The sequence below is a fragment of the Zootoca vivipara genome, chromosome 1 (genome assembly GCF_963506605.1).
Source record: "Zootoca vivipara chromosome 1, rZooViv1.1, whole genome shotgun sequence".
NCBI classification, from domain to species: Eukaryota; Metazoa; Chordata; class Lepidosauria; order Squamata; family Lacertidae; genus Zootoca; species Zootoca vivipara.
Genome location: NC_083276.1, coordinates 127,655,515 through 127,681,105, shown reverse-complemented (window position 1 = coordinate 127,681,105; position 25,591 = coordinate 127,655,515). Strand labels below are relative to the sequence as shown.

Below are 25,591 nucleotides of genomic sequence, written 5' to 3'. Positions count from 1 at the left end.
AATGTTGGGGAGGTACAGGGCCTTTTCCCCATCCAACCCCAAATCTCCATATCCCACAGATCAATCTGAACTGTCTTCCCTGCCCTGGGCAAAGCACTAGTTATTTATGATCCTGTTAGAGGGCACTGTTAGACCATATCTTGCACAACCATAGTTCTCCAAAGTGAATGCATTGACACTAGCCCAGGCATCCCCAAACTGCGGCCCTCCAGATGTTTTGGCCTACAACTCCCATGATCCCTAGCTAACAGGACCAGTGGTTGGGGAAGATAGGAATTGTAGTCCAAAACATCTGGAGGGCCGAAGTTTGGGGATGCCTGCACTAGCCCATGCCGACACTGGCCATTTACACTGATTTGGGTCACATCCACACAATACATTCAAACCACCTGGCTTCCCCCAAAGATTCATGGGAATTGTAGTTTACCCCTCACAGAGCTACAATGCCCAGCACCCTTAGTAAATTACAGCTCCCATTATACTTTGAGGAAACCCAAAGTGGTTTAAATGTATGGTGTGGGTGAAACTAAAAAAACCCAAAGTCTCGGTTTGGAAAGAAATATTTTGATGGGTAAAAAAGTTTATGAATCGCTGGGTTTTTGATTGGGACCTATGGCAGATCAATACTGGCAGGTTGCTATAAAAGGCCATTGCTATGTGCATTCAAGGAGAATTTATTTATTTTGATGAGCACTACTTCCCCCCCCTCAACCCTTTTTTTTCACTCCCCTTCCTTTCAGCAAATCAGCAACCGTGGCATCTGCGGATCTCATGGAGTATGAGGACAACTTCACGGAATACTTTGGGAATTACGAAGAGGATGAGCCCCCCGTGTCCCACCTCACTCATGCACAGGTGGCCTCGCTTGTGTTCCACGGCGTGGCTTTTCTCCTGGGAGTGCCTGGCAACGCAATAGTCATCTGGATAATGGGCTTCAAATGGGACAAGACCGTCACTTCCCTCTGGTTCCTCAACCTGGCTATTGCGGACTTCATCTTCGTCCTTTTCCTCCCTCTCTACATTACCTACGTGGCCACGGGCTTCCATTGGCCCTTTGGGAAGTGGCTGTGCAAAGCAAACTCCTTCATTGCCCTGTTCAACATGTTTGCCAGCGTCTTCTTCCTGACGGCTATCAGCCTGGACCGCTACGTCCATCTGATCCACCCTGTCTTCTCCTACAGGCACCGGACTCTCAAGAACACCTTCTTTATGATTGCTTTCATCTGGATTTTGGCCACACTCATTGGAAGCCCGGCACTGTACTTTAGAGATACCCTTACACTACACAACAACGTCACCATTTGCTACAACAACTTCCACCCCACGGACGTTGATCTGATTATCCTCAGGCACCATGTCCTGACCTGGGTAAGGTTCATTTGCGGCTACCTCTTTCCTCTGCTAACCATGATGGTTTGCTACTCTCTTCTGATATGCCAGGTGAAGAAAAGTGCCACCCTGACCTCCAGCAGGCTCTTCTGGACTGTTCTGGCTGTGGTGGTGGTTTTTTTCGTTTGCTGGACCCCGTACCAAATATTCAGCATCCTTGAGCTCTCTGCTCACCACGATAACTACTGGCACGACTTGCTCCGCGATGCCATTCCTCTTTCCGTCAGCTTTGCTTTCATCAACAGCTGCCTTAACCCCATCCTTTACGTCCTCCTCAGCAAGAAGCTCCAGTCCTGTTTCAGTGTGACGTTTTCAGAACTGGTGAAACACACCCTCTGGGAGGTCAGCCGGTCTGGGACAGTCAGTGAACAAGTCTGGAATTCTTTGAGTCTACAGCAGGCCGAAGCGTCTGAGCTTGAGACTTCTCTGGGTGACATCTCTCCCTGATGGGCACTCACTCTGCAACGTGCCCACCTTAATAAGATCTATACATCAGAGGTGTTTGTAACCCAACAGTCACTACACAAGGGTAGCCAAGGTGATGCTCCCCAGGTGGAACTCCTTTTGTTTTGACCCCATTCAGCTGCCATGAGCTGCATATTTTTTCTAGTAAAAGGACACATGTTTAGCAAAGCCAGGGTAGGTAGCCACTGTGATGTCATCCGCATGTTGCGTACGGCCATCTCATCATCCTTAACCATTGGCCATGATGGCGGTGATAGAAGTTGGAAGTCTGAATGAGGTCAGAACAACAGAAGTTCATAAGCAACTTCAATTGTTCGTAGGGTTGCCAAACTTTTAGGCCTCCAAAACTCACATGCTCGTGAGGAGCCATCATTAAAATATTGCGATCTTTATCCCCGTGCCATTTAAAGCTTTATCTGCCAATTTCTGCACACCAAGCTACTGTTAAAAGACACAATAGAAGGCTTGATAATCTCTCCCACCCCCCCACCCCAAATTCAAGCTGCTGATGGAGGGAATATGTTTGTGCAGGGATTTAGGCTCATGGAAGATATTGTGTGTCACAGAGTGTTCTTATTTTATAGTTCTTCAGTATCAAAACACTGCCCTTCAAGGACTCTAAACAAAGACATAGATTCTCCCTTGAAGTAACTGCATAGGGGGAAATGTCGCACAAAACAACATGCAAATGCACTTTTTAATGTGCTTTTAAAAACATAGTACCTTTGCGATCTTTTAAAATAGTCAAGTATACTTTATTGTTGTTGGCACAGAGCCTTGCTGAACAAAACTGACAATTTCTCTTCCCCTTTGCTTATGGTTTTTGGCTTAGTTTCTGCTGAAGATGTCTAAGATTATATATAGCTAGCAAGCTTTATCAACATTTTCAGTTAACCTGGCTCCTTAATCCTATAGGTTGTATTCAACAATAGTCACCCCCTCAGGGTCAACACATTGGAATTAAGAGGCAGAACTAATTAAACCCACTAATTTCAGTAGGTCTACTCTGAGTAGGACCAACATGCGCACAACTCTGTGTACCCCTGGTGCGTGCAGGCATTCTCAGTTACAGAATTTGGCAGAGCGGGACATTTGCACACATGTGAGATTTCTGGTCCGCTGAAACGATTTGCACAGAGACACATTGATCTGGGTATTTTGCACTTAAGTTTTGCTCTACAAAAGAAGCAAAGCAATACATTCACGAAGAATGGCTTTCAGAGATCAAGCCGCTTTACCAGTGCATATTTCAGTTAATCTCAGTCAGATATTGGCCTAGCTGCATAATATTTAGCGGTAGCACCACTGCATTCCTTTCCAACTGTAGCATGCTGCCTGTTCTGACCTTAAATATGGCGGTTTCTTCAGCACTGCCACCCCAGGCAATTGATCCCTTCTTGCCTTTGCTTTATTATTGTGCAAGTCTTTTGTTAGCGCACCTTTTTCTCAGGTTTTTGTTTTTCCTTTTGCTTCATGTGCCCCATCCCATCTTCCTCTGGGCTCCCTGTCCCTTGCCTTGTCTCCGGAAACGTCTTCCCAGTCTTTCACATCACCAGAAAGCTTCCCTCGCAATGTTTCCTTCTACGAAACCCCTCTAGCGTACCATTTCACCTCGAAATCCCAACTTTCCCTCCTCTCACAAACTCTGGACGGAAAACATGCCGACAACTTTCTCCCCTGAGCAGGAAGGGATGTTTGTGGATATCATAGCATAGCAGCTCGGAAAGTGCGAGGGGAATCTTCACTGCAGCAGCGATCCATGAAAGGACAGAATGTATATTTCCAATGGGACTTGTCTGTAAAAGCATGTTTGGATCCCGTTTGTAGGAAACAATTTACATGTAATTGACTGTGCATTATATTTCTTTGAGACGTATGGTAGAAATTATTTACGTTAATGTACCCTGCAAATGTGTTGCGGCCACATTTTAAAATTATAATATTGCCAAAGCAAGGAAACAGCATTTGAAATAAATATTTAAGATTCATTTTGTTTTCTTTGGTTTTGACTCATAATGCCATTACAAATGTGGTGAGCTGGGAAGATTTGCCAGCTGTGTGTGTTTTGGGAAGAAGGGGGAGAAGACTACCGTAGCTTTTCTGAACCTCTCTGGATAGGAAATAATGGTGTCTGTGTGTGAAAGGAGGGTCTCCACCCCCATCGTTCTGCCCGGACACCGAGGTCCAGCGCCGAGGGCCTTCTGGCGGTTCCCTCGCTGCGAGAAGCCAAGTTACAGGGAACCAGGCAGAGGGCCTTCTCGGTAGTGGCACCCACCCTGTGGAATGCCCTCCCACCAGAGGTCAAAGAGAACAACAATTACCAGACCTTTAGAAGGCATCTCAAGGCAGCCCTGTTTAGGGAAGCTTTTAATGTTTGATGGATTTCTGTATTTTAATATTTTGTTGGAAGCCGCCCAGAGTGGCTGGGGGAACCTGGCCAGATGGGCGGGGTATAAATAATAAATTATTATTATTATTACATTATAAAGGTTTGTAGTATGTATGGCAAGAAATGTAAAATGAGCAAATGCTTAATTCCTTGGCCACATTATACTAAATTGCTCTGCTTTCTCAAGCCATCAGCTCTGTACATGTTTTGTGTTCCTTGCCATGCATTCTCATGTGGCTTAGCTGGTTTCTTCATGGGTTCCGTATTGGTTGGGACATGTAAGTTTTCTCCATAAATTCACTGAATCTGTAGTCATGGTGCTGGTTGCTTTGTGTTTTGAATTAATTGTCCTAGATTTAGTGATCTGTTCTCTTGATTGGAGTTTGTAGCTTTCAGTTGTTTCCCATCTGTAAAATGGGTTTCAAGAATGTCTTCTAAATGGAATTCCCTTGTGTGTTGCATATTCATACCTGCCAAGTCTCTTGCGGAGAAATCCGGGATCGGCAGCCGCGCGACACCGGACATTGCGTAGATGCAACTTCTGGTGTCGCTTTGCCCATCTATGGGCACCGAAAATGGCCGGCGCCCGAAGTCGTGCCTACACATGTCCGGAAGTGCGTAGATGCAACTTTCGGTGCCGGCCATTTTCGGTGCCTATAGATGGGCAAAGCAACACCATAAGTTGCGTCTACGCACTTCCGGACATGCATAGATGCGACTTCCAGCGCCGGCCATTTTCTAGTGCCCATAGATGGGCAAAGCAGCACCAGAAAAATGCCCGACAGGAACCAAAATAAGGGAAATTAATGGGAGAGGAGCTGAAACGGTAAGGAAAAACAGGGGTTTCCCAGGAAATACGGGGTACTTGGCAGCTATGTGCATATTGTGTGCTGTGCAGCTGCGCTCACCTGCTTTGAGTTGCCCTTAAGCTCTTGCTTTCTGTCTGTGAAATAGATTTGTATTAAATTGATCTGTATGGACAGCCCACTTTCCCTGTAAGATTTCTTTCCATGGGCCGTCAGTCCCGTGTTCAAACACGCCTGCCTTTGTTTGTCATGTTCAGTTTGTCCTTCGCTCACAGCTCCTCGCTCATTCCTCCTTATGGGAGAAATAACACCAGGGAAATTTATGTACTGTGGAAAAGTACTTTAGTGAAATATAAGTGATTTGTTTCTGCAAATGTGTGTGGGCTGCAAATGGCTGCAGAACAGCTGGCACTCGTGACTGAGCAACTGGCTTTGCAGAAAACAAAATGCATGCCAAACTTACTGTGGAGTGTTTGCAAAATTGGAATTGGGCTGTTTTGGGAGCTGGCCTGGCCTCCATGAAGGTTCGCCTAATAGATCACAGAATATGTTGCTAGTAAATTCCTAGGCAAGTTGTGCAATATCTGAAGATGGAGGCATGCATTATCAATACACACAAACACCCTGTTGCATGGTGGTTCTAGGGCACATTCTTTGAAAACTGTGTGGGACCTCAGATGCCCTAGCCGCCTGCTACTTTGGATTATCTTATTCTTCTGTAGGGGAGGCTAACCTCTCTCCCCCCCCCCCGATGTTGTTGGTCTTCCCCTCCCATTTGCCCCAGGCAGTACAGACCATGGTTATTTGGTGTGCTGCATTATAATGTGTGTGTTACGGTCTCAGTTCCAGATACTGTGAACAAAGATCCTTGGATCCTTGGACACGCTTATATTTTTGGCTCAAGCTAATTTCGGTAACCCTTTTCAGCTTGGTTCATCACCTGCCATGCTTTTTAAAAATTATTTTGGTGTGAGCTACGTGTCAGGGGGTGTAGGAAAGAGAAATGGGCAAAGCTGAAAATTCCAAACGTCCCCAACATGCCTATTTTTCATCTCTGCCGAGCTAAGCAGTTGGTTCCTTACCTCTCTCACCCTGACCTTGCCCTGTGATCATGCGATGGTCAACCTCCAGGCTTGATTATTGTAACTCACTCTACGTGGGGCTGCCCTTGAAACTGACCCAGAAACTCCAGCGGGTGCAGAATGCTGTGGTGAGACTCCTTACGGGGTGTTTGCTATGGGATCGCAATCACCCAGTGCTTTCCCAGCTGCACTGGCTCCCAGTGGAGTGCAGGATCAGGTTTAAGGTGCTGGTGTTAACCTTTAAAGCCCTATACGGCCTAGGACCCTCGTACTTACGGGACCGCCTTTCCTGGTATGTCCCACGGAGGACCTTACGGTCTGCTAACACCACCTTGAAGATCCCCGGACCCAGGGAAATTAGGCTGGCCTCGACTAGAGCCAGGGCCTTTTTGGCCATGGCCCCGGCCTGGCGGAATGCTCTCCCACAAGCAACCAGGGCCCGGTGGGATTTGACATCTTTCTGCAAGGCCAGCAAGACGGAGCTGTTCCACCTGGCCTTTGGGCAGGATGCAGTTTGAATTACTTTCCTTTGTATAAAACAAGCCCAAAGGAGGCCCCTAACCCACTCACAGGTCCTTGTATGATCAGTGGAAACAGTTGGTCCCGTCAAGTATTAACCACTCTCAATTCCAACCTGATAATTGCCACCTGCCTAGATTTTAACATGTCTGAATCAATTTTCAGATGTATTTTAATTAATTGATGTCTGTTGTTATGCATATTTTATTGTTTTTATGATTTTAGCTGCTCTGAGCCCGGCCTCGGCTGGGGAGGGATGGATACAAATAAAAAATTATTATTTTATTATATTTAGTAACAGTAATACTTTGCCACTTACAGTATAGAGGATCAGAAGCTACTAGTCGTGATAGCTATATGCACTGCCCAGCTGTTGAGCAATAGATCAAGAGCCGTTGCTTCTATTCCAGGTGTGTAGAACCTTTGCCCCTCCAGATGTTTCTGAACTACATCTCCCAAGATTCAAGGCTGATGGGAGTTCATAGATCCAAGACTTGGAAGGGACGGTGAGGATCACCTAGTCCAACCCTGTGCAATGCAGGAATCTTTGGCCCCACATGAAGTTCAACAGCTGGAGGACCACGGGCTCCCCCAATCCCTGTTATAGGCTGTCACTTGGTGGTATCCTGTAAAGGATACTCATTTTCACGTCTTGTTCATTTCTGTGAGGTTAATAGAAGCCACTGGTGTCAAAGGAAGATTTTGAAAGCATTTTTTTTTACAGTGCAAAGTAAGATCCACTGAGTTGAGCAGCACTGCCTTCAAACAAGGATTTGTTTCCTGCAAAGCCGTATACATTAAAATGCTATTTGTTTGGTGTGCTTTCCCATTATTCCGATTCACGAAGCTTATGCAACAGGGCAGTTGCTTAAGCAAATTGCTGGAATGTGTCTTTTCCTTCCCCCCCAGTTGGTGTTTTGAGAAACTGTTTACTGGTGCTTGAAAAAGAGGACTGCTGAACCAGACACATTGCACCTGGCTCCTTCACATGCCTCAACTCAGCACCTTTCTCGGAAGGACATTTTCACTACTTATGGGGACTTAAAACAAAAAGAAGCACCAGGTTTTGCAGCAATATGCAAGTAATTAAAGCCAAAGCCAAAGGCAAGCTGTTCAAAAAATACGTTTTGACACATGGCAGTCACCTTGCTTAATGCATCGCCCCAGAATGTTCTACCCTGCAAGGTCCACTAGAGATGGCTGAAATCGGTCAGAAAACGGTGCAGAGGCACAGCTCATCACAGAATGGTGGCAGATGGAAGGAGTGTTTGGCAGTTACTGGCTCCATTTTCCACCGAGATCTAATCCATAACCTTTGGGAATTGATAGTGTGTTTCCCTTGTGGCAGAGTTCCATAGCTCAGTTCCCCACAGGTTAAGTGCAGATATTATATTCAGGGCAATAAATTACATTCTACCTCTACTGTCAGAGGTACTATGTCTCTGAATGCCAGTTACCAGGAATCTCAGGTGGGCAGTTTTAGAATGGAGTACCATTTCATCCTCCAGTTTCATACTTTTAGGTCAATTCATACTTGGTACAATATTGTAAATGTACAATTGTTAGGGCAGAGTAAGGGGGGGCATGGGACCCAGGTGGCGCTGTGGTTAAACCACTGAGCCTAGGGCTTGCTGATCAGAAGGTCAGCGGTTCGAATCCCTGCGACGGGGTGAGCTCCCGTTGCTTGGTCCCAGCTCCTGCCAAGCTAGCAGTTCGAAAGCACGTCAAAATGCAAGTAGATAAATAGGAACCGCTACAGCGGGAAGGTAAACGGTGTTTCCATGTGCTGCTCTGGTTCGCCAGAAGCGGCTTTGTCATGCTGGCCACATGACCAGGAAGCTATACGCCGGCTCCCTCGGCCAGTAAAGCGAGATGAGCGCGCAACCAGAGCCAGTCACGACTGGACCTAATGGTCAGGGGTCCCTTTACCTTTTTAAGGGGGGGGGCATGGACTACACCACACCAATCCAAACTATAAATGGGATACATTTCAGCCGCTCCCCTGCATTTAAAACAATACAAAGAGCAAGCCAATACAACAGAGGGCTAGAATCTCACCTTCTCCCAATGCGCTAGTCCCTCTCTCGTCTTCCTCTCACTGTTTACACTAAGTAAGCACTGAAAAGGACTACAAAACCAGTCGTCTCTGACAATCAGCCATGTTGGCTAGGACTTGGATCCAACGTTTGGAAGGCCAAAGGTCGCACATCCCTACTCTAAGGTCACCCAAGGAATGGAATGGCCCAGCTGGCAAAGCATTTGAACCTGCCTTTCCTTGATGGAAATCGTTGTGTTCACTCTCGCATATAGTTGAGACAGGAGACACAACTGTGACTAAGCAAAAGATGAGGTTTGCAGTGGATATAGCCATGCTAATGAGCCATGACCAAGCACTTGCCGTTTCTCAACAGCTCAAGGCTAGGAAGCAAAAGGTTATGCACATGAAGGTTTTGCTAATTTGCATCGACTGCGATCTGGCAGGCTCATTCACCAATCAAAACATGACATCATCTGCAAGGTTACAGTGCCTTCTTGCTTTCAGACAAAACCATCCCGGAGTAGCACATGGAGACAGGAGATATATTTGCTAAAACAAGCCAGCCACTGGATTCAACATTTAGCACCCCAATTCAAATGGACAATTCCTATTGTTCCCATCCTAGGGCTTCCAAGTTATCTTCACAGAACAGAAAGGCTACAGATTTTGTCAAGCAAACCATTACTCCAGGAAACCTGAATTACAGCATTATGGAGATTTACTGCCGATTGCTCAGTCTGCTTTCAAAACAGCTGTCAACATCCCAGTGGGAGACACGACAGCTTTTCTTATACCAAATCAGGCCCTTGTCTACACCAGGGGTCAGCAAAGGTTTTCAGCAGGGGGCTGGTCCACTGTCCCTCAGACCTTGGGAGGGGGGGGCGGACTATATTTTTTTGGGGGAGAAATGAACAAATTCCTATGCCCCACAAATAACCCAGAGATGCATTTTAGACAAAAGGACACATTCTATTCATGTAAAAACATGCTGACTCTTGGACCATCAGTGGGCCAGATCTGGCCCTGGGCCTTAGCTTGCCTACCCATGGTCTACACCAGGCACCCCCAAACTCGGCCCTCCAGATGTTTTGGGACTACAATTCCTATCAACCCTAGCTAACAGGACCAGCGGTCAGTGTTGGGATTCTGGTGAACACAGAGCTAAAACACTCTGGAGGCGTTCAGATTCTCTGGGTGTATGCCCACAAGTGATACGTGCAATTTCCCTTGTTCTGAGTTCAGTTTTGGTTTTGAGTCTGAGAGTCAGAGTATGAGTTTCTGCCGGAGAAGAGTGTGTAGGAGGGAGAGCTAGAGATAAGAGCTGCAAACATGCAGCTAGCTTCTGTTGGTTTTGCTGTTTCTTTTATGCTTCTGTAATAAAAGTTGAGTTAGACTAGAAGCAACGGAGTTGAGTCTGTTTTATTGAAGACACAGACTGCCATCGTTCGAGCTGCGCTGCAACTCTGCTGGGTCCGAACAAGAAGCTTTGCAGAGCAAGCTGGGGAGCGTACTGGGCAGCTACTGAAGATTGGCTGCGTGGGTCTAAGGATTTACGACCCACTAATGAACTTTATCACAACAGTCAGGGATGATGGGAATTGCACTAGTCCCAAAACATCTGGAGGGCAGAGTTTGGGGATGCCTGGTCTACACTGACTAGCAGCAGTAGCTCTCTGGGTTTCTTTCCCCGATCTACCTGGAGATGCCACAAGGACTGAACCCGGAACGCTTTAGGCACACAGCATGTGCCCTGCCACTGAGTTACAGACCCTGCCTGAGAGAAGCCCTTGTGCACCCCCTTCCCTTCCTGAAGCAACCGTAACTGATTTCGTTAACCTATAACCTTCCCTTGCAAAGGCTGCCTTTGGGATGAAAAGGGGTCCCTGCTATGAATAGTGACAATGCAACCAGAACGATGCATTATTTTAAATGGCAGTTTGGGACATACAGAACACACACACAAAAAGCCTCGAGTGTTGCAAATGTTTTATTCCTGTTGCTATTGGGGCTTAGATTTTGTTGAAAGCAGCCACATCCATGGACTGAACGTAATCCTCAAACGCAGTGATCCTCTCTTCCAGCATATCGGTTCCAACTTTATCGTCTTCAACTACACATTGAATCTGAAGTTTCTTGATTCCATAACCAACTGGAACCAGCTTGGCTAGAAAGCAATTGAAAGAGCTGTTAAGAAGCGACGTTCCGCCTCTTTTCTATCGACGCAAACTCAGGGTTATGGGCCAACAAGGATTTTGCCCCACCCTAATCTTGGCTGGTGTTGGGGCTTCTGATGGGGAGAAAGCAGAGCCAGTGGCCTAAACCTGACCTCTCTGCAACAGCTAATACACAAGCAAGCCGTGCACACATTTACATTCCCCCCCAGTGGAATACAAAAGGAAAAAAGTAGACTTTTTTAAAGGAAAAGGGGCATCTAACTTTGGCTCAAGGACCACATTCACCCTTGGTCAACCCTGTGGAGGCCCCACCCTGCAATGGATGTGACCAGAGGTAGGTGCTGCCACCCCCCACACTCATTCACCTGCTTGCCCCCCCTAGCTTACCCATGCAGATCAGCTGAGGAGAATCACTGCCTCCTCTCTGCTCATCAAATGCTCAATCTGATGACCGCCGGGGGGTGGGGGGTGGGGATTTGCATCCCCATCAGGGTGCTGGCATCTGCCCGCCCTAGTTGCTGCCAAAATTGTGGGATTTTGGGGGGCAGGATTAGGACTGTGAATTAGCAGCATTGCTTTGCACGCATGTACTTGGTGCCTGCTATATACAAGCACCACCCTGGCAGTGCTACCCCTCAGCTAGTGGAGATGGTTTCTTACCCTTCCTTTCCCCCAACCTTCCTCCAAGGGGGCAAATAATTAGATGCAACCCCCCCCCCCCCCGCCTGTCAAACGCAGAAACGGAATGTGATTGTGGAGTTCATTATGTAAGCCATTCTGGACCCCACAATCTATTCAACAGCTCTGATGGAACGCCAGAATTTTACTCTCTCGAACTCAGAAAACTACTGGGAGGCCGTATGCAGCTGTAGCAGCCTTAAGCCCACCCATTGGAAGCTCTCCATGGCTTATCTTACTTGCAAGTTCACTGCCCTGGGAACTGAAGTAAGTGGAGCCATCGAGTTCTTGGGACTACAATTTAAGAGCCACCTGAATCGAGTGAGATGTTGCGCATATAAACTGTGTGCTCTGCCAGAGAGCTAGGAGCCTCCTATCGTCGGCCCGTTACTTACAAGATCCCCAAACAAGGCCATCCGCCTGAATACTTCTGACACACTCTTCTAATTTTCCCATGTCCGTCTCATCATCCCAAGGTTTCACATCCAACAGGAGGGATGACTTGGCAACGAGTGCTGGCTCTGGAGAAACCAAAGGATAGCTCAGGAAAAGCAGCAAAGCAGACTGTTCCGATTAAGACCAGGAATTCTCTACAAATGCACCTAGTTGCTAAGCTATACCAGTTGAGAAAAGCATTAAACAAAAATGATGATTCCATGACACAGCAGTGTAATGCATTGCAGAAACGTTAAGTACTGCTAAACGGAACCTCGATTTCTCTATCCAACTAGGCTATTAGAAGAATATGAGGAGTGGAAGACACAGTCCTGTCTGTTACACTGAAATTCTCTTCTCTGGTTGAGAAAGGAGCATTGCATAGTGTAACTGCTAATCTCCCACAGTTGGAATACTGCAACTGCTACAGTACAGAGCAGTTTCAGGCCAGTAGCTGTGGGATCCTGTACTGTATTGGTTACAATTAAGAGTCAGCATTTCCCCTTCAGCAACACAGCACAGGATTTGCTTGTAAACAATTGTTTCCTGTGGCTTCTATTCCACAACCTGGGAAAAAAAACATTGGTCAAAACTAGGAATTTTAACTCAAAACTTATTAGGACACTTTGGAAATAGCTGGAAGAAAAGTCTGCTGTCACTTACAGGTATTTATGCCGATTTCAGTTCACAATAACCTTAATCTAAAAAGCAATTCAAAGGCGAAGGAGATGGATAACGTACTTTTGGATTTCTTTGACTCATACTGAGCAAGCCGCTCCTCCCTTAATCTTTTTGCTTCTTCACTTTCCTATGAAAAGAAAGACAATTGTGTTGGACAAAAGAAAGCAACTGTTTCCCAAACAGTGATCAAGTATAACTGGATAAGTCAGGTAAAACAAATCATCACGTTTTCAGCCGAAAGATGGTGATTTGGTTTTGTTCATCATGTTGCTAGGTTCTTTTTCGTTTAAATGCATGCGGGCTCATGAGACCCCTCTGCAACTGGAAATTGAAAGAAAAAAAATATTCTGGGTACCTCCTCTTCATCAGAGCCAAAGAGATCAATGTCATCGTCATCTTTGCTGTCTCCGCCTGTCGAGTCCTCAACATCTGAAGGGCCATATTTTCCCAACGCCTTCTTCACTCCAGGCAGACTAGGAAAAAACCCAGAAAGAACTTATATGGTGCCCTTCTACTAACTACATACGACCCAGAATTAAATTGCAAAAGTGTGTCCCAGTTTTGGCAACTAATTAACAAACCAGCCACCACTTAACCATCGAAACATTTCGAAGTCCAGATATCAGATACCAGTTGAAAAAGCACCTGCTTTTGATACTTGGAATTTATGCACCAAATGAAGCTAAATCAGACTTTTTTAAGAATATACACACTACGTTGTTGGATTATTTGGATTATAAGATCATAATGATGGGAGATTTTAATGGGGCCGTATCGACGATGATGGACAGAACTCAAAGACAAAAAATATCTAATGATGGTAAGCTTCCAAAAACATTTTTTGATTTGGTAGAGAACTTAGACTTAGTAGATGTTTGGAGGCTAAGAAATCCATTGGAAAAAGAGTTCACCTTTTTCTCGGACTCGCAAAAGTCAGGAAGTAGATTGGATTACATTTGGATTACCAAGGACTTATGTCCAAAAGTGACAAAAAGCGAGATATGCCCCAGAACCTACTCAGACCACAACGCAGTTTTGATGGAGCTGAAACAGTATCTGCAGGGTTCTTTTAGATGGAGAATGAATGACTCTTTATTGAGAAATGAACAGATAATCAACAAGGCCCAGAAGATGTTGAAAGATTACTTCGAATTAAATTTGAATAAAGGACAGAATATTACAATGGTTTGGGATGCCAGCAAAGCAGTAATGAGAGGATTTTTGATCCAACAGAATACAATTTGGAAGAAGAAGAGAAATGAAAAGAAGGAAAACATTTTGGATAAATTGAAGGGAAAAGAAAAAAAATTGAGAGATAATCCGAAAAGTCAGGAAGTCCAAAAAGAAAAAAAAGCTTTGCAGGTGCAGTATTCCCAAATAATAAATGAGGAAATAGAATGGAAAATTAGAAGAATGAAGCAAAGATCCTTCGAATCGGCTAATAAGTGTGGGAAATTGTTGGCATGGCAATTGAAAAGAAGACAAAAAGAGAATACCATTATAAAGATTATGGAAGAAGGAAAATCTATTGAGAACCCTGCAGAGATAAGGAAATGTTTTACAAAATATTATAAACAGCTATATAAAAGGGAAAAAGAAGATTTAGATGGGATAGAGAAATTTATAAAAGAAAATGGGCTGCAGAAAATTCCAGTACAACAAAAGAACCTACTGAATGGACCGATTACAAGACAAGAGATCGAAATGGCGATTCAAGAACTGAAAAGTGACAAAGCCCCAGGGCCGGATGGACTTACCTCAAAGTACTACAAAACATTAAAAAACTGGTTGATACAACCATTAATGGAGGTAGCAAATGAGATTTTAGGGGGGGGGGCAAAGCACCAGAGACTTGGAAAGAAGCTTTTATTTCTCTGATACCAAAACCGGATGTAGATAAGACTCAGGTTAAGAATTATAGACCAATCTCCTTATTAAATGTGGACTACAAGATATTTGCTAGTATCTTGGCGTTAAGATTGAAAAGGGTGTTGAAAGACTTAATTCATAAAGACCAGGCAGGATTCCTGCCTGGAAGACATATGAAGGACAATGTAAGATTTATAATAGACATTTTGGAGAGACTGGAAGTGAAAATAAACACCAAAGCAATGTTAATTTTTGTGGACGCCGAAAAAGCCTTTGATAATATTTCTTGGAATTTTATGAAAAGAAATTTTGAAAAAATGGAGGTTGGCCAAAATTTTGTTAATGGGCTTAATGGTATCTATTCTGAGCAAAGAGCGAAGATTATTGTAAATAATGTGGTATCAGATGAGATAAAAATTGAGAAAGGAACAAGACAAGGGTGCCCACTCTCCCCCCTGTTATTTATTTCTGTACTAGAGGTTTTGTTGAATATGATAAGGAGCGATGAAGGTGTCAAAGGGATTACAGTGGGTTCGAAACAATATAAGTTAAAGGCCTTTGCAGATGATTTAGTATTGACTTTGCAGAATCCCGAACAGAGTGCAGTGAGAGCACTGCAGATAATTCAAGAGATTGGCAGTGTGGCGGGTTTTAAGCTGAATAAAGGGAAAACTAAAGTATTGGATAAAAATCTGACACTACAAGAGAGACAGAATATAGAGGAATGCACAGGACTGAAGTGTGTAAAAAAGGTGAAATATCTAGGAGTTAATATGACGTCAAAAAATTTGAATTTGTATAAAGACAATTATGAGAAATTATGGAAAGAAATCCAGAGAGATTTGGAAGTATGGACGAGGTTAAAATTGTCTTTAATGGGTAGAATAGCAACTGTTAAAATGAATGTTTTGCCGAGAATGTTGTTTTTATTTCAGGCCCTACCGATAGTTGATAAAATGAAATGCTTTCAAGAATGGCAGAAGATATTGTCTAAATTTGTCTGGCAGGGGAAGAAACCAAGAATTAAATATAAACTTTTGACTGATGTTAAAGAAAGAGGAGGATTTTCCCTGCCGGACTTAAAGATTTATTTTGAAGCTGCTGCCTTTTGTTGGTTGAAAGATTGGTTTTTGTTAGATAATGATGATTTGTTGGATTTAGAGGGTCATGATAACGCATTTGGTTGGCATGCATATTTATGGTATGATAAAGTGAAATTGCATAAAGGTTTTAAAAACCATATAATCAGGAAATCATTGTTTAATGTCTGGATGAGATATAAGGATTTGTTGGAAAGGAGAACTCCTAGGTGGATCTCACCTCTTGAGGCAAAGAAACCTAAAAGGACAAATATGGATGAGAATAGGTTGAAATACAATGATATCTTGATGGAAGTGGGAAACCACTTTAAGTTAAGACCATACGAACAATTGAAAGATAGGTTGAGTGACTGGTTTCAGTATGTGCAGATAAATGAGGTATTCAAGTTAGACAAAAAATTAGGATTCCAATCAGAAAAATCGAAATTAGAGACGGAGTTATTAGAGACAGATCACAAGAATTTGTCCAGAATGTATAATTTGTTGTTAGAATGGCATTTGAAAGATGAGCAAACAAAATCAGTTATGATTGAATGGGCCAAGGATCTGGGTCATAATGTGATGATGTCGGAGTGGGAAAAATTGTGGAAGAAAGGTATGAAATTTACGGCTTGTACGGTGTTGAAGGAAAATTTGATGAAAATGATGTATAGATGGTATCCGACGCCGGTCAAGCTAGCTAAAATGTACCACAAAAGCGACAATAAATGTTGGAAATGTAAACAGGATGTTGGCTCATTCTACCATATGTGGTGGACATGCCCTAAGATAAAAGGCTTCTGGGAAATGATTTACAATGAATTGAAAAAGATGTTTAAGAACACATTTTCGGAAAAACCGGAAGCCTTTTTGCTTGGAATAATTGGGGAAGAAATCCCCAAGGATGATGTTAATCTGTTTATGTATGCCACCACAGCCGCTAGGATTTTATTAGCAAAATATTGGAAAAAAGAAGAATTGCCTTCGAAGCAGGAATGGCAAATGAAAATGATGGACTATATGGAATTAGCAGAATTGACAGGAAGACTCCGGGACCAGACAAATGACAAAGTTTCAAAGGACTGGAAGAAATTTAAAATGTATATAGGGAATGTATTCGATAATTAGAGTTTGAAAATCCAGGAAAGTAAAGAGGTTAAGGCATTAGGGAAACAATAGAAGATTTAAAGTTTGAAATTAGGGTAAATGATATGAAGATGAATTAACTTGGAAGTTTTAAAGGGACTGCTATAGAAGTTTAAAAAAAAGGAAAACCAGATAGTAGGGAATTGGGGAAGCCTGAAGACAATGAGTATTATAACGGACTAGTGGATTTTAGCCCGTTTAAAAACGGGCGCTAGAGGAAGCGGCCTGCCGGGACTGGCTTGGCGGTGGCGGGTCTTCCCGCCACCGCCAAGCCAGTCCGCAGCGGGGGCTTTTCGCCGTTTGCCTTCCCCTGAGGGGGAGGCAAACGGCGAAAAACCCCGCCGCGCCGCAATTCGGCTCCGGGACTGGCTTGGCGGTGGCGGGTCTTCCCGCCACCGCCAAGCCAGTCCGCAGCGGGGGCTTTTCGCCGTTTGCCTTCCCCTGGGGGAGGCAAACAGCGAAAAACCCCGCCGCGCCGCAATTTGGCTCCGGGACTGGCTTGGCGGTGGCGGGTCTTCCCGCCACCGCCAAGCCAGTCCGCAGCGGGGGTTTTTCGCCGTTTGCCTTCCCCTGGGGGAGGCAAACAGCGAAAAACCCTGCCGCGCCGCAATTTGGCTCCGGGACTGGCTTGGCGGTGGCGGGTCTTCCCGCCACCGCCAAGCCAGTCCGCAGCGGGGGCTTTTCGCCGTTTGCCTTCCCCCGAGGGGGAGGCAAACGGCGAAAAACCCCGCCGCGCCGCAATTCGGCTCCGGGACTGGCTTGGCGGCGGCGGGAAAAAGGGGAGGAATTCCTCCCCTTCTTCCCGCCGCCGCCAAGCCAAAGCGGGCTTCCCTCCGCGCCCGCTGCCGCTTCGGCTTCCTCGGGTTCCCCGAGGAAGCGCCGTCCCATGCCGGAGGTGTGCGGCAAGGCTGCCGGGGGGGGGGGGGAGCGCTTCTCTCCCCCGCCGCCTCACCGCGCACCTCCAGCATGAGACTGGGCTTCGGAGCGGCGGTTGGCGGAGCGGCAGTTGGCTGTTCCGTGTCCCGAGAGCGCGGGTCCAATCCCTGTGTCCCTGGTTGTCCCTCCGTCCAATCCCTGTGTCTCTGGGGGACATGCGCAGTACCCCAGGGACACACGGGACAACTGGACGCAGGGACAACATGGACATTATTATATAGGATGAGAAATGATATATTTTTTTTGTTATATTTTTGTATTTTGATGTTTTTGATGTGTTTTTGTATTTCGTATGTTTGGTGTATGTTTGTTGAAAAAATGTTCAATAAAAAATATTAAAAAAGAAAAGAAAAAGCACCTGCTACCCAACGGGCTCGTCACTAAATCAAACACACAAGCATCCGAGATTGGGTTTACGCCTGCCACAGAATGAAGTTCAAATAACGTGGTAGAATGAACTGCAATCTTTTTGCCCAAATGTGCTCACTTATTATAATGAAGCGCATGTGCTCTCTCATTTTTGAAAAGACTCACTGCAAACAAATCTTTCTGTTAGAGCGAAAAGATTCCGATTCAGCCCTGTCCCTGCTATGTTCCAAGTCAAATTCCAGGGAGTACAGCCTAAAGTGGTACAGTCGATTCCTCCACATCATTCTACTGCATGGAAAGGACCAGACCTAAGAAAGTTGTCTAACCATGATATATTTCCTTCTGCTATTTCGTCCCGTTTCCCCCGGTATTCTCTCCCAACCATCATATATCTTTGGTCTGAAACTGGATTTGTAGCTGGTCTGGCAAACTGCTTGTACATTTGGAGCCAAGGGATCAGCACGCAAAAGCTACAGTTCTAAGCGGGACTCTGCATAAATGGCCAACCTGAGGTGCCCTCCATCTCACCGCTCCCTGTCAGTTCATTAAGCCTAGCCACTGAGCATGATTAAGTGTCTTGTCACAAGCCTGGAGTTCTCTTTAAAACAGCCATATTCTCATGCAGTGCTAGCCAGAAGTGTTTTTAATTCGGGGGAAGGGAGGGGAAAAGGGAATAAAACCTTTTGAAAAGCACTGGAAGAGCGCCACCTTGTGACTGAACATTTTGAATGGGGTACACAACACTCAATTTCACGGGTTTAGTCTATATGCACCAACTTATTTCTAAGGAGCAGGAGTTACAGCAATTTCATATCGTCCTCGATTAGATCTTTACTGTACAAGTCTGCACTAACACAAGTATATAATTAATGCCTTTTAAAAGTTGTCTTTTTTGCACTGCTCGTTTAAGAAGGCCCTTGCTAGTCTTTGGAAATCTGCATTCAACTTCCTGTACCTTTCACTATCTCCCTCGCATTTTGTTTGCCTTCTCTCTCCTGCTATTTGTAAGGCATCATTGGACAACCCCTTTGTTTTCTTGCATTTCCTTTTCATTGGGATGGTTTTCGTTGCTGCCTCCTGTATAATGTTACGAGTCTCCATCCATACTTCTTCAGGCACTCTGTCCACCAAATCTGAATCTTCCACCAAATCTGAATCTTCCACTGTGTATTCATAAGGGATTTGATTTAGATTGTATCTGACTTCCCCAGTGGTTTTCCCTGTTATTTTCAGTTTAAGCTGGAATTGTGCTATAAGAAGCTGATGATCTGAACCACAGTCAGCTCCGGGTCTTGTTTTTGCTGACTGTATAGAGCTTCTCCATCTTCGGCTGCAGAGAATATAATCAATCTGATTTCGATGCTGCCCATCTGGTGATTTCCATGTGTAGAGTCGTCTCTTGTGTTGTTCGAAAAGTGTGTTTGTGATGACCAGCTGGTTCTTTTGACAGAACTTTATTAGCCTTTGCCCTGCATCGTCTTGAACTCCAAGGCCAAACTTGCCAGTTGTTCCTATTATCTCTTGACTCCCTACTTTAGCATTGCAATCCCCTATAATGAGAAGAACATCCTTCTTTGGTGTCAGTTTTAGAAGGCGTTGTAAGTCTTTATAGAATTGGTCAATTTCAGTTTTTTCAGCATCGGTAGTTGGTGCATAAACCTGTATTACTGTGGTGTTCAAAGGTCTGCCTTGGATTCGTATAGAGATCATTCTATCACTTTTGAGATTGTATCCAATTACAGCTTTTGCAACTCTTTCGTTGACTATGAGGGCCACTCCATTTGTTCTATGGGATTCGTGCCCGCAGTAGTAGATATGATGGTCATCCGAACTGAATTCGCCCACTCCGGTCCATTTTAGTTCACTGATGCCCAAGATGTCAATATTTATTCTTGCCATCTCATGTTTGACCACATCCAGCTTGCCAAGGTTCATGGATCTTACATTCCACGTTCCTATGCAATATTTTCCTTTTAAGCGTTGGACTTTCCTTTCACTTCCAGGCACATCCGCAACTGAGTGACCTTCCGGCTTTGGCCCAGCCGCTTCATCAGCTCTGGATCTACTTGTTCTAGTCCTCTGCTCTTCCTCAGTAGCATGTTGGACGCCTTCCGACCGGAGGGGCTCATCTTCCAGCGCCATGACTTTTATATGCCGCCTGTTACTGTGCAAGGAGTTTTCTTGGCAGGGATACTGGAGTGGATTGCTGGTTTCTTCTCCAACCAGAGATCTGTTCAAGAAAATTTAAAATATGAAAGGAACATTTCACGCAAAGATGGATATGATAAAGGACAAAAGTGGTAAGGACCAACAGAAGCAGAAGACATCAAGACGAGCTGGCAAGAATACACAGAGGAATTATACCAAAAAGATACGGGTGTCCCAGACACCCCAGATTGTATGGCTTGAGCCTGAAATCCTGGAGATTGAAGTCAAATGGGCCTTAGAAAGCACTGCTAATAACAAGGTCAGTGGAAGTGATGAGATCTTTGACTGCATGGACCACAGCAAACTATGGCAAGTTCTTAAAGAAATGGGAGTGCCTGATCATCTCATCTGTCTCCTGAGAAATCTCTATATAAGACAAGAAGCAACAGTTAGAACTGGATATGGAACAACTGATTGGTTCAAAATTGGGAAAGGAGTACGACAAGGTTGTATATTGTCTCCCTGCTTATTTAACTTATATGCAGAATACATCATGCAAAAGGCTGGACTAGATGAATCCCAAGCCGGAATTAAGATTGCCAGAAGAAATATCAACAACCTCAGATATGCAGATGACACAACTTTGATGGCAGAAAGTGAGGAGGAATTAAAGAACCTCTTAATGAAGGTGAAAGAGGAGAGCACATAATACGGTCTGAATCTCAACATCAAAAAAAAGCTAAAATCATGGCCACTGGGTCCCATCACCTCCTGGCAAACAGAAGAAGAAATGGAGGCAGTGACAGATTTTACCTTCTTGGGCTCCATGATCACGGCAGATGGTGACAGCAGTCACGAAATCAAAAGATGCCTGCTTCTTGGGAGAAAAGCAATGACAAACTTAGACAGCATCTTAAAAAGCAGAGACATCACCTTGCCGACAAAGGTCCGTATAGTTAAAGCTATGGTTTTCCCAGTAGTGATGTATGGAAGTGACGGCTGGACCATAAAGAAGGCGGATCGCCAAAGAATTGATGCTTTTGAATTATGGTGCTGGAGGAGACTCTTGAGAGTCCCATGGACTGCAAGATGATCAAACCTATCCATTCTGATCAAATCAGCCCTGAGTGCTCACTGGAAGGACAGATCCTGATGCTGAGGCTCCAATACTTTGGCCACCTCATGAGAAGAGAAGACTCCCTGGAAAAGACCCTGATGTTCGGAAAGATTGAGGGCACGAGGAGGGAATGACAGAGGACGAGATGGTTGGACAGTGTTCTCGAAGCTACGAACATGAAATTGATGAAACTCCGGGAGGCAGTGGAAGACAGGAATGCCTGGTGTGCTCTGGTCCATTGGATCACAAAGAGTTGGACACGACTAAACAACTAAACAACAACAAAAGCTGTCTGGCAGCCCTGACTTTTCACTGTTAGAAAGCTTTTTTTAAAAAGGGACTGAAGAACAAATGGCGGGAACAGAGAAAAGTCACTGTATGTGAAGACCAGTTTCCAGGAGCAGCATTGTTCGTGAGCAATAACATTCTCTAAAAAAGAAATGGGTAAAATGGTTTTCACATTTTCTCTTACAGATGAGATTTGGAGTTGGCATTATAGTGGCTTAGCTTTGGTATTTAGTATTTTTGCAATCATTATCAGATATAAGTTAGGGTGCTAGAAAATTCTGCTTCAGTTTGCATACTACAGTAATGCATACATAGCTGCAAGTAACCAACCACTATCCCTAGCTTAGCATTACCGTATGTCCAAACCAGGGAATGTTGTTTTACTCAAGCAAATCTAGTCTGCAGCAAAACAAACCATGATTCCTGGTTCAAACATAATGCTCAGCCAGGGATTGGTTACCCAGGGATTGGGGTTGTTTTCAGGCTGAGGGAAGGAGACAGCTTTTCTGGGTCATACAGCCAGCATGACTAAACCACTTCTGGCGCAATGGGACACCATGACAAGTGCCAAAGTGCACGAAAACACCATTTACCTTCCTGCTGCAGCAGTACCTGCAGCATTTATCTACTTGCACTGGTGTGCTTTCAAATTGCTAGGTTGGCAGAAGCTGGGACAGAGCAACAAGAACTCACCTTGTCGCTTGGATTTGAACAACCGACCTTCCCAAGAGGCTCAATGGTCTAGGCCAGGGGTTGTCAACCTGGTCCTTACCACCCACTAGTAGGCATTTCAGGATTTTAGGTGGGCGATAGGGGGTTCTACGGCACAGGCTGAATCCTCCTTCCATTGAGCACTGGTGGGCGGTAAGAAAATTTTACCATCAAGGAAGATGCATTAGTGGGCGGTAGGTATAAAAAGGTTGACTACCCCCGGTTTAGACCACAGCGCCACCTATATACAGTACAGCAAGTACTGCATTATTCCCACAGCAAGTATAAGCTCCATTAAGTCAACAGAAATTTAATCACATAACTGGCCATTATTACACGCTTTGTACCTATTTTTGATGTTACTAATTAATTAATTAAACAAACAGTGAGGTGGGAAGCCCTTTGTATAATGAAACCTTCCCCCCTCCCCCCGAAATTGTCTGTGTCTGCATGGCAAAGGAGAATAGTTCTGTCTAGAAAGCTGGAATGCTTGTGCAGATGAAACATTTGTAATAGCACAATTCCACCTGATGTCATTTCAGAAATAGAAAAATGTTGCATCCACATCACTGATTACTGCTGATGCTGTACATGGCTGTCCAGGACAATGAGATTCCCCACCACTCTTATGCAGTCTCCAAATCTGCTTTGGAGGGTTGGGGGAACCCCTAGAAAAAGGGGGGCGATAAGGAGAGAAGTGGAGGGGGAAATCGCTCTGTTGCTTAGTGCTACATTGAATACAAACCTGTGTCTGGATCAAAGACTGCAAACCCAATACAAAGTCCATGTAAATGACAGCAAATTGAGCCCTACCTTGCCTTTTGTTTGTCGAAAGACTTAATGTGGTTGTACCAGCGGAGGGCATGGAACAGCTCAGGAGGAGGGGGTGCACCAACTGCTTCAAAAACTGCAATATCTGCTTGGGATGGGACATACCTACAGAAAACATGTTCAGGTTAAAATTTGTTTCATTCAGCAAAACAAAAAGCACCAGATATAAAGTGAAATCCATCTCAGCAAAACACTCGGATATCTCCCAAATAAGCAGATATGAACAAGAGTTTTGCCTACACATGTAGCCCCTTTGTGCAAGCCACAAATAAACCAGGAAGGTTCTTGTTAACTGTCATTTCCTGTTTTACCTGAACCAATAAATTATGGTTACCAGACCAGCTTCAGAACAAGCCAGCTTCCAGCAATATAGGAGACCAACTTCAAACTGTTTCATATCATGGATTGTTCCAGAACTGATAACCGCCACTTTCCCAGTTTGAACAAAATGGTTAACTATGGCTAATTAACCATATTCATTACTTCTGGGTTAGAGTCTTAATCAGGGGTCCCCAAACTAAGGTCCGGGGGCCAGATGCGGCCCAATCGTCTACTAAATCCGGCCCGCGGACGGTCTGGGAATCAGCATGTTTTTACATGAGTAGAACGTGTCCTTTTATTTAAAATGCATCTCTGGGTTATTTGTGGGGCCTGCCTGGTGCTTTTACATGAGTAGAATGTGTCCTTTTACTTAAAATGCATCTCTGGGTTATTTGTGGAGCCTGCCTGGTGCTTTTACATGAGTAGAATGTGTCCTTTTACTTAAAATGCATCTCTGGGTTATTTGTGGAGCCTGCCTGGTGCTTTTACATGAGTAGAATGTGTGCTTTTATTTAAAATGCATCTCTGGGTTATTTGTGGGGCATAGGAATTCGTTCATATTTTTTTTCAAAATACAGTACCGCCCCCCACAAGGTGTGAGGGACAGTGGACCGGCCCCCTGCTGAAAAAGTTTGCTGACCCCTGGTCTTAATACTCCACCACCCAAGATCCACAACAAAAGCTCATACAGAATCTGCAATAATCAAGGCTCAAGTCATAGGCCAGACATTGATGTATGTTTTAAATGATGTAGTCTCACATTGGGGCATTATGGTAGGTTGCAAATCCCATGTTAATAATCATGATCCACCCACAAAGATTGCCACGTGGTCTTGGAAAGTTACTTTAAGCTTACATATTCTCACATGTACTCTTCCAACCCATCTTTGTATTTTTCTCCTGTTTACTCTTCTAACCCATCCTTGTATTTTTATCCCCCCCCCCCCCGCAAGCCAGAACCAGAATAGCTTCATCCCAAAACCACCCAGCTTCTATCTCCAACAATGGCCAAATGCATTAGTAAAGAGCACATGGTAATGGCTTGACTAGACGGCATTGCAAATCAGACGGTTGCTGGTACAAATGCCCCATAAACCATCAATTCGTTAGGCAAGCCGCTCTCTCCCCTCTCCCGGAGCCCAAAATCTGCAACAGAATAATTTATGGGACCGAGGGCCACTGTAAGGTCTCGCTGCCTATCTTTGAGAAAGGGGGTAAAGACCAGCTTTCACCCTGCACCACGCAAAGGAACAAGAACCAGCGGCTATTCATATACTGTATAAATTCATTCTTAAAAGGCGACTGCATTGGGGCCTTGAAAAACTCCCTTTTCCTTTGTGCACCCCGTGCTCTGAAGCCTGCAAGCCGACGAGAGCCCCTCTCTTCTCTTTTTAACTGATGCGAGCCTCTGCGGGAGACAAGCCTAACCTGAAAAGCACCATAGTTTAAAATGCCTCAGGATAACGTGGCTCCAGGCATAAGGTGTTACGAGAAGAGGTACACCTACGACTATCTATAGCTCCTTTCTCACGCACGTGCGCCAAGCACAGCGTTGTTCCCCAAAGAGAGACCTGCCAAGTTGCAAGTCCTCATGCAAACTGCTGCTAAGCCGCCGCCCTCTACCTGCCGCAACGTGGGGCCTACTCGGGAAGAACCGAAGGCCAATGAATGGAAAAGCGGGACCCTACTGCTCGTGTTTAAAATGGATACGGAAACAGTGTACAGTATATTTCAGAGGGCGGCTCACCCCTCGATGTAGCTCCTGCTCGCTAGGAAGGCGTTGAGAAGCTGGAGCCCCGAGGCAGATTTCAGATCCCCAAAGCCCATGATGGCGCCGAAGTTTCAGGAACGGGAGGCGGGAGATGGGGAAGAGACCTACGACGACCGGCTGCGCGCACACAGCAGCCACCACAAAGGCCGTCGGGGAAAGAGGGCGGCGCTCGGCCTCTGCTGCTCTTATATATACGCACGCACGCAGATCCCTCCGCCACGGTGGTTAATTTCCGCCGACATGTCCTTCCGCCGCTCAAGGCCGGAACAACGAACACGGCCACGCCCCGCCAGTTTGAAAGCCGGAGGGTTACAGATTTATGACGGAAGGAGGGGGGGGGGAGAGCTCT

General features: G+C 45.1%; 2 protein-coding genes and 2 non-coding genes across 13 annotated transcripts in view; 1 reads left to right on the top strand and 3 right to left on the bottom strand.

Moving 5' to 3' along the window:
• Window positions 1–4,119, top strand: part of CMKLR2 (chemerin chemokine-like receptor 2) — a 28,272-nt gene extending 24,153 nt beyond the window's left edge. For all 9 annotated transcript variants that reach the window (XM_035137860.2, XM_035137945.2, XM_035137965.2 and 6 more), the window contains one exon: window positions 741–4,119. In XM_035137860.2, coding sequence (XP_034993751.2) covers window positions 772–1,836 — 1,065 coding nt within the window. In that variant the 5' untranslated portion in view covers window positions 741–771 and the 3' untranslated portion in view covers window positions 1,837–4,119. The remainder of the gene's footprint in view (window positions 1–740) is intronic.
• Window positions 4,120–10,657: 6,538 nt separating this feature from the next.
• EEF1B2 (eukaryotic translation elongation factor 1 beta 2) lies at window positions 10,658–25,418 on the bottom strand. 2 transcript variants are annotated; one of them, XM_035137811.2, is made up of 7 exons: window positions 25,219–25,418; window positions 23,133–23,255; window positions 19,011–20,285; window positions 13,012–13,129; window positions 12,717–12,783; window positions 11,936–12,061; window positions 10,658–10,852 (listed from the first exon to the last, which is right to left on the bottom strand). In XM_035137811.2, the coding sequence occupies exons 1-7, from the start codon at window positions 25,296–25,298 to the stop codon at window positions 10,698–10,700; spliced, it is 1,944 nt and encodes a 647-aa protein (XP_034993702.2). In that variant the 5' UTR covers window positions 25,299–25,418; the 3' UTR covers window positions 10,658–10,697. The 2 variants fall into 2 exon arrangements, with proteins under 2 accessions (XP_034993702.2, XP_034993711.1); XM_035137820.2 differs by lacking the exon at window positions 19,011–20,285 and having other exon boundaries at window positions 25,219–25,413.
• LOC118075693 (small nucleolar RNA SNORA41) lies at window positions 12,306–12,437 on the bottom strand. The gene has a single exon (XR_004691434.1). It is a non-coding gene; the product is annotated as a small nucleolar RNA SNORA41 (small nucleolar RNA).
• On the bottom strand, window positions 12,853–12,930 carry LOC118075667 (small nucleolar RNA SNORD51). The gene has a single exon (XR_004691426.1). It is a non-coding gene; the product is annotated as a small nucleolar RNA SNORD51 (small nucleolar RNA).
• Window positions 25,419–25,591: the final 173 nt, after the last annotated feature.

Bases quoted from the DNA above. Each gene is read 5' to 3' on its own strand.
- EEF1B2 (XM_035137811.2), bottom strand. From the start codon at position 25,298: ATGGGCTTTGGGGATCTGAAATCTGCCTCGGGGCTCCAGCTTCTCAAC. The intron at 23,256-25,218 runs GTGAGCCGCCCT...TGTTTTCTGTAG, and splicing joins AGCAGGAGCTACATCGAGGG to GTATGTCCCATCCCAAGCAG. The intron at 20,286-23,132 runs GTAGGGCTCAAT...TTTCTTGAACAG, and splicing joins TTCGACAAACAAAAGGCAAG to ATCTCTGGTTGGAGAAGAAA.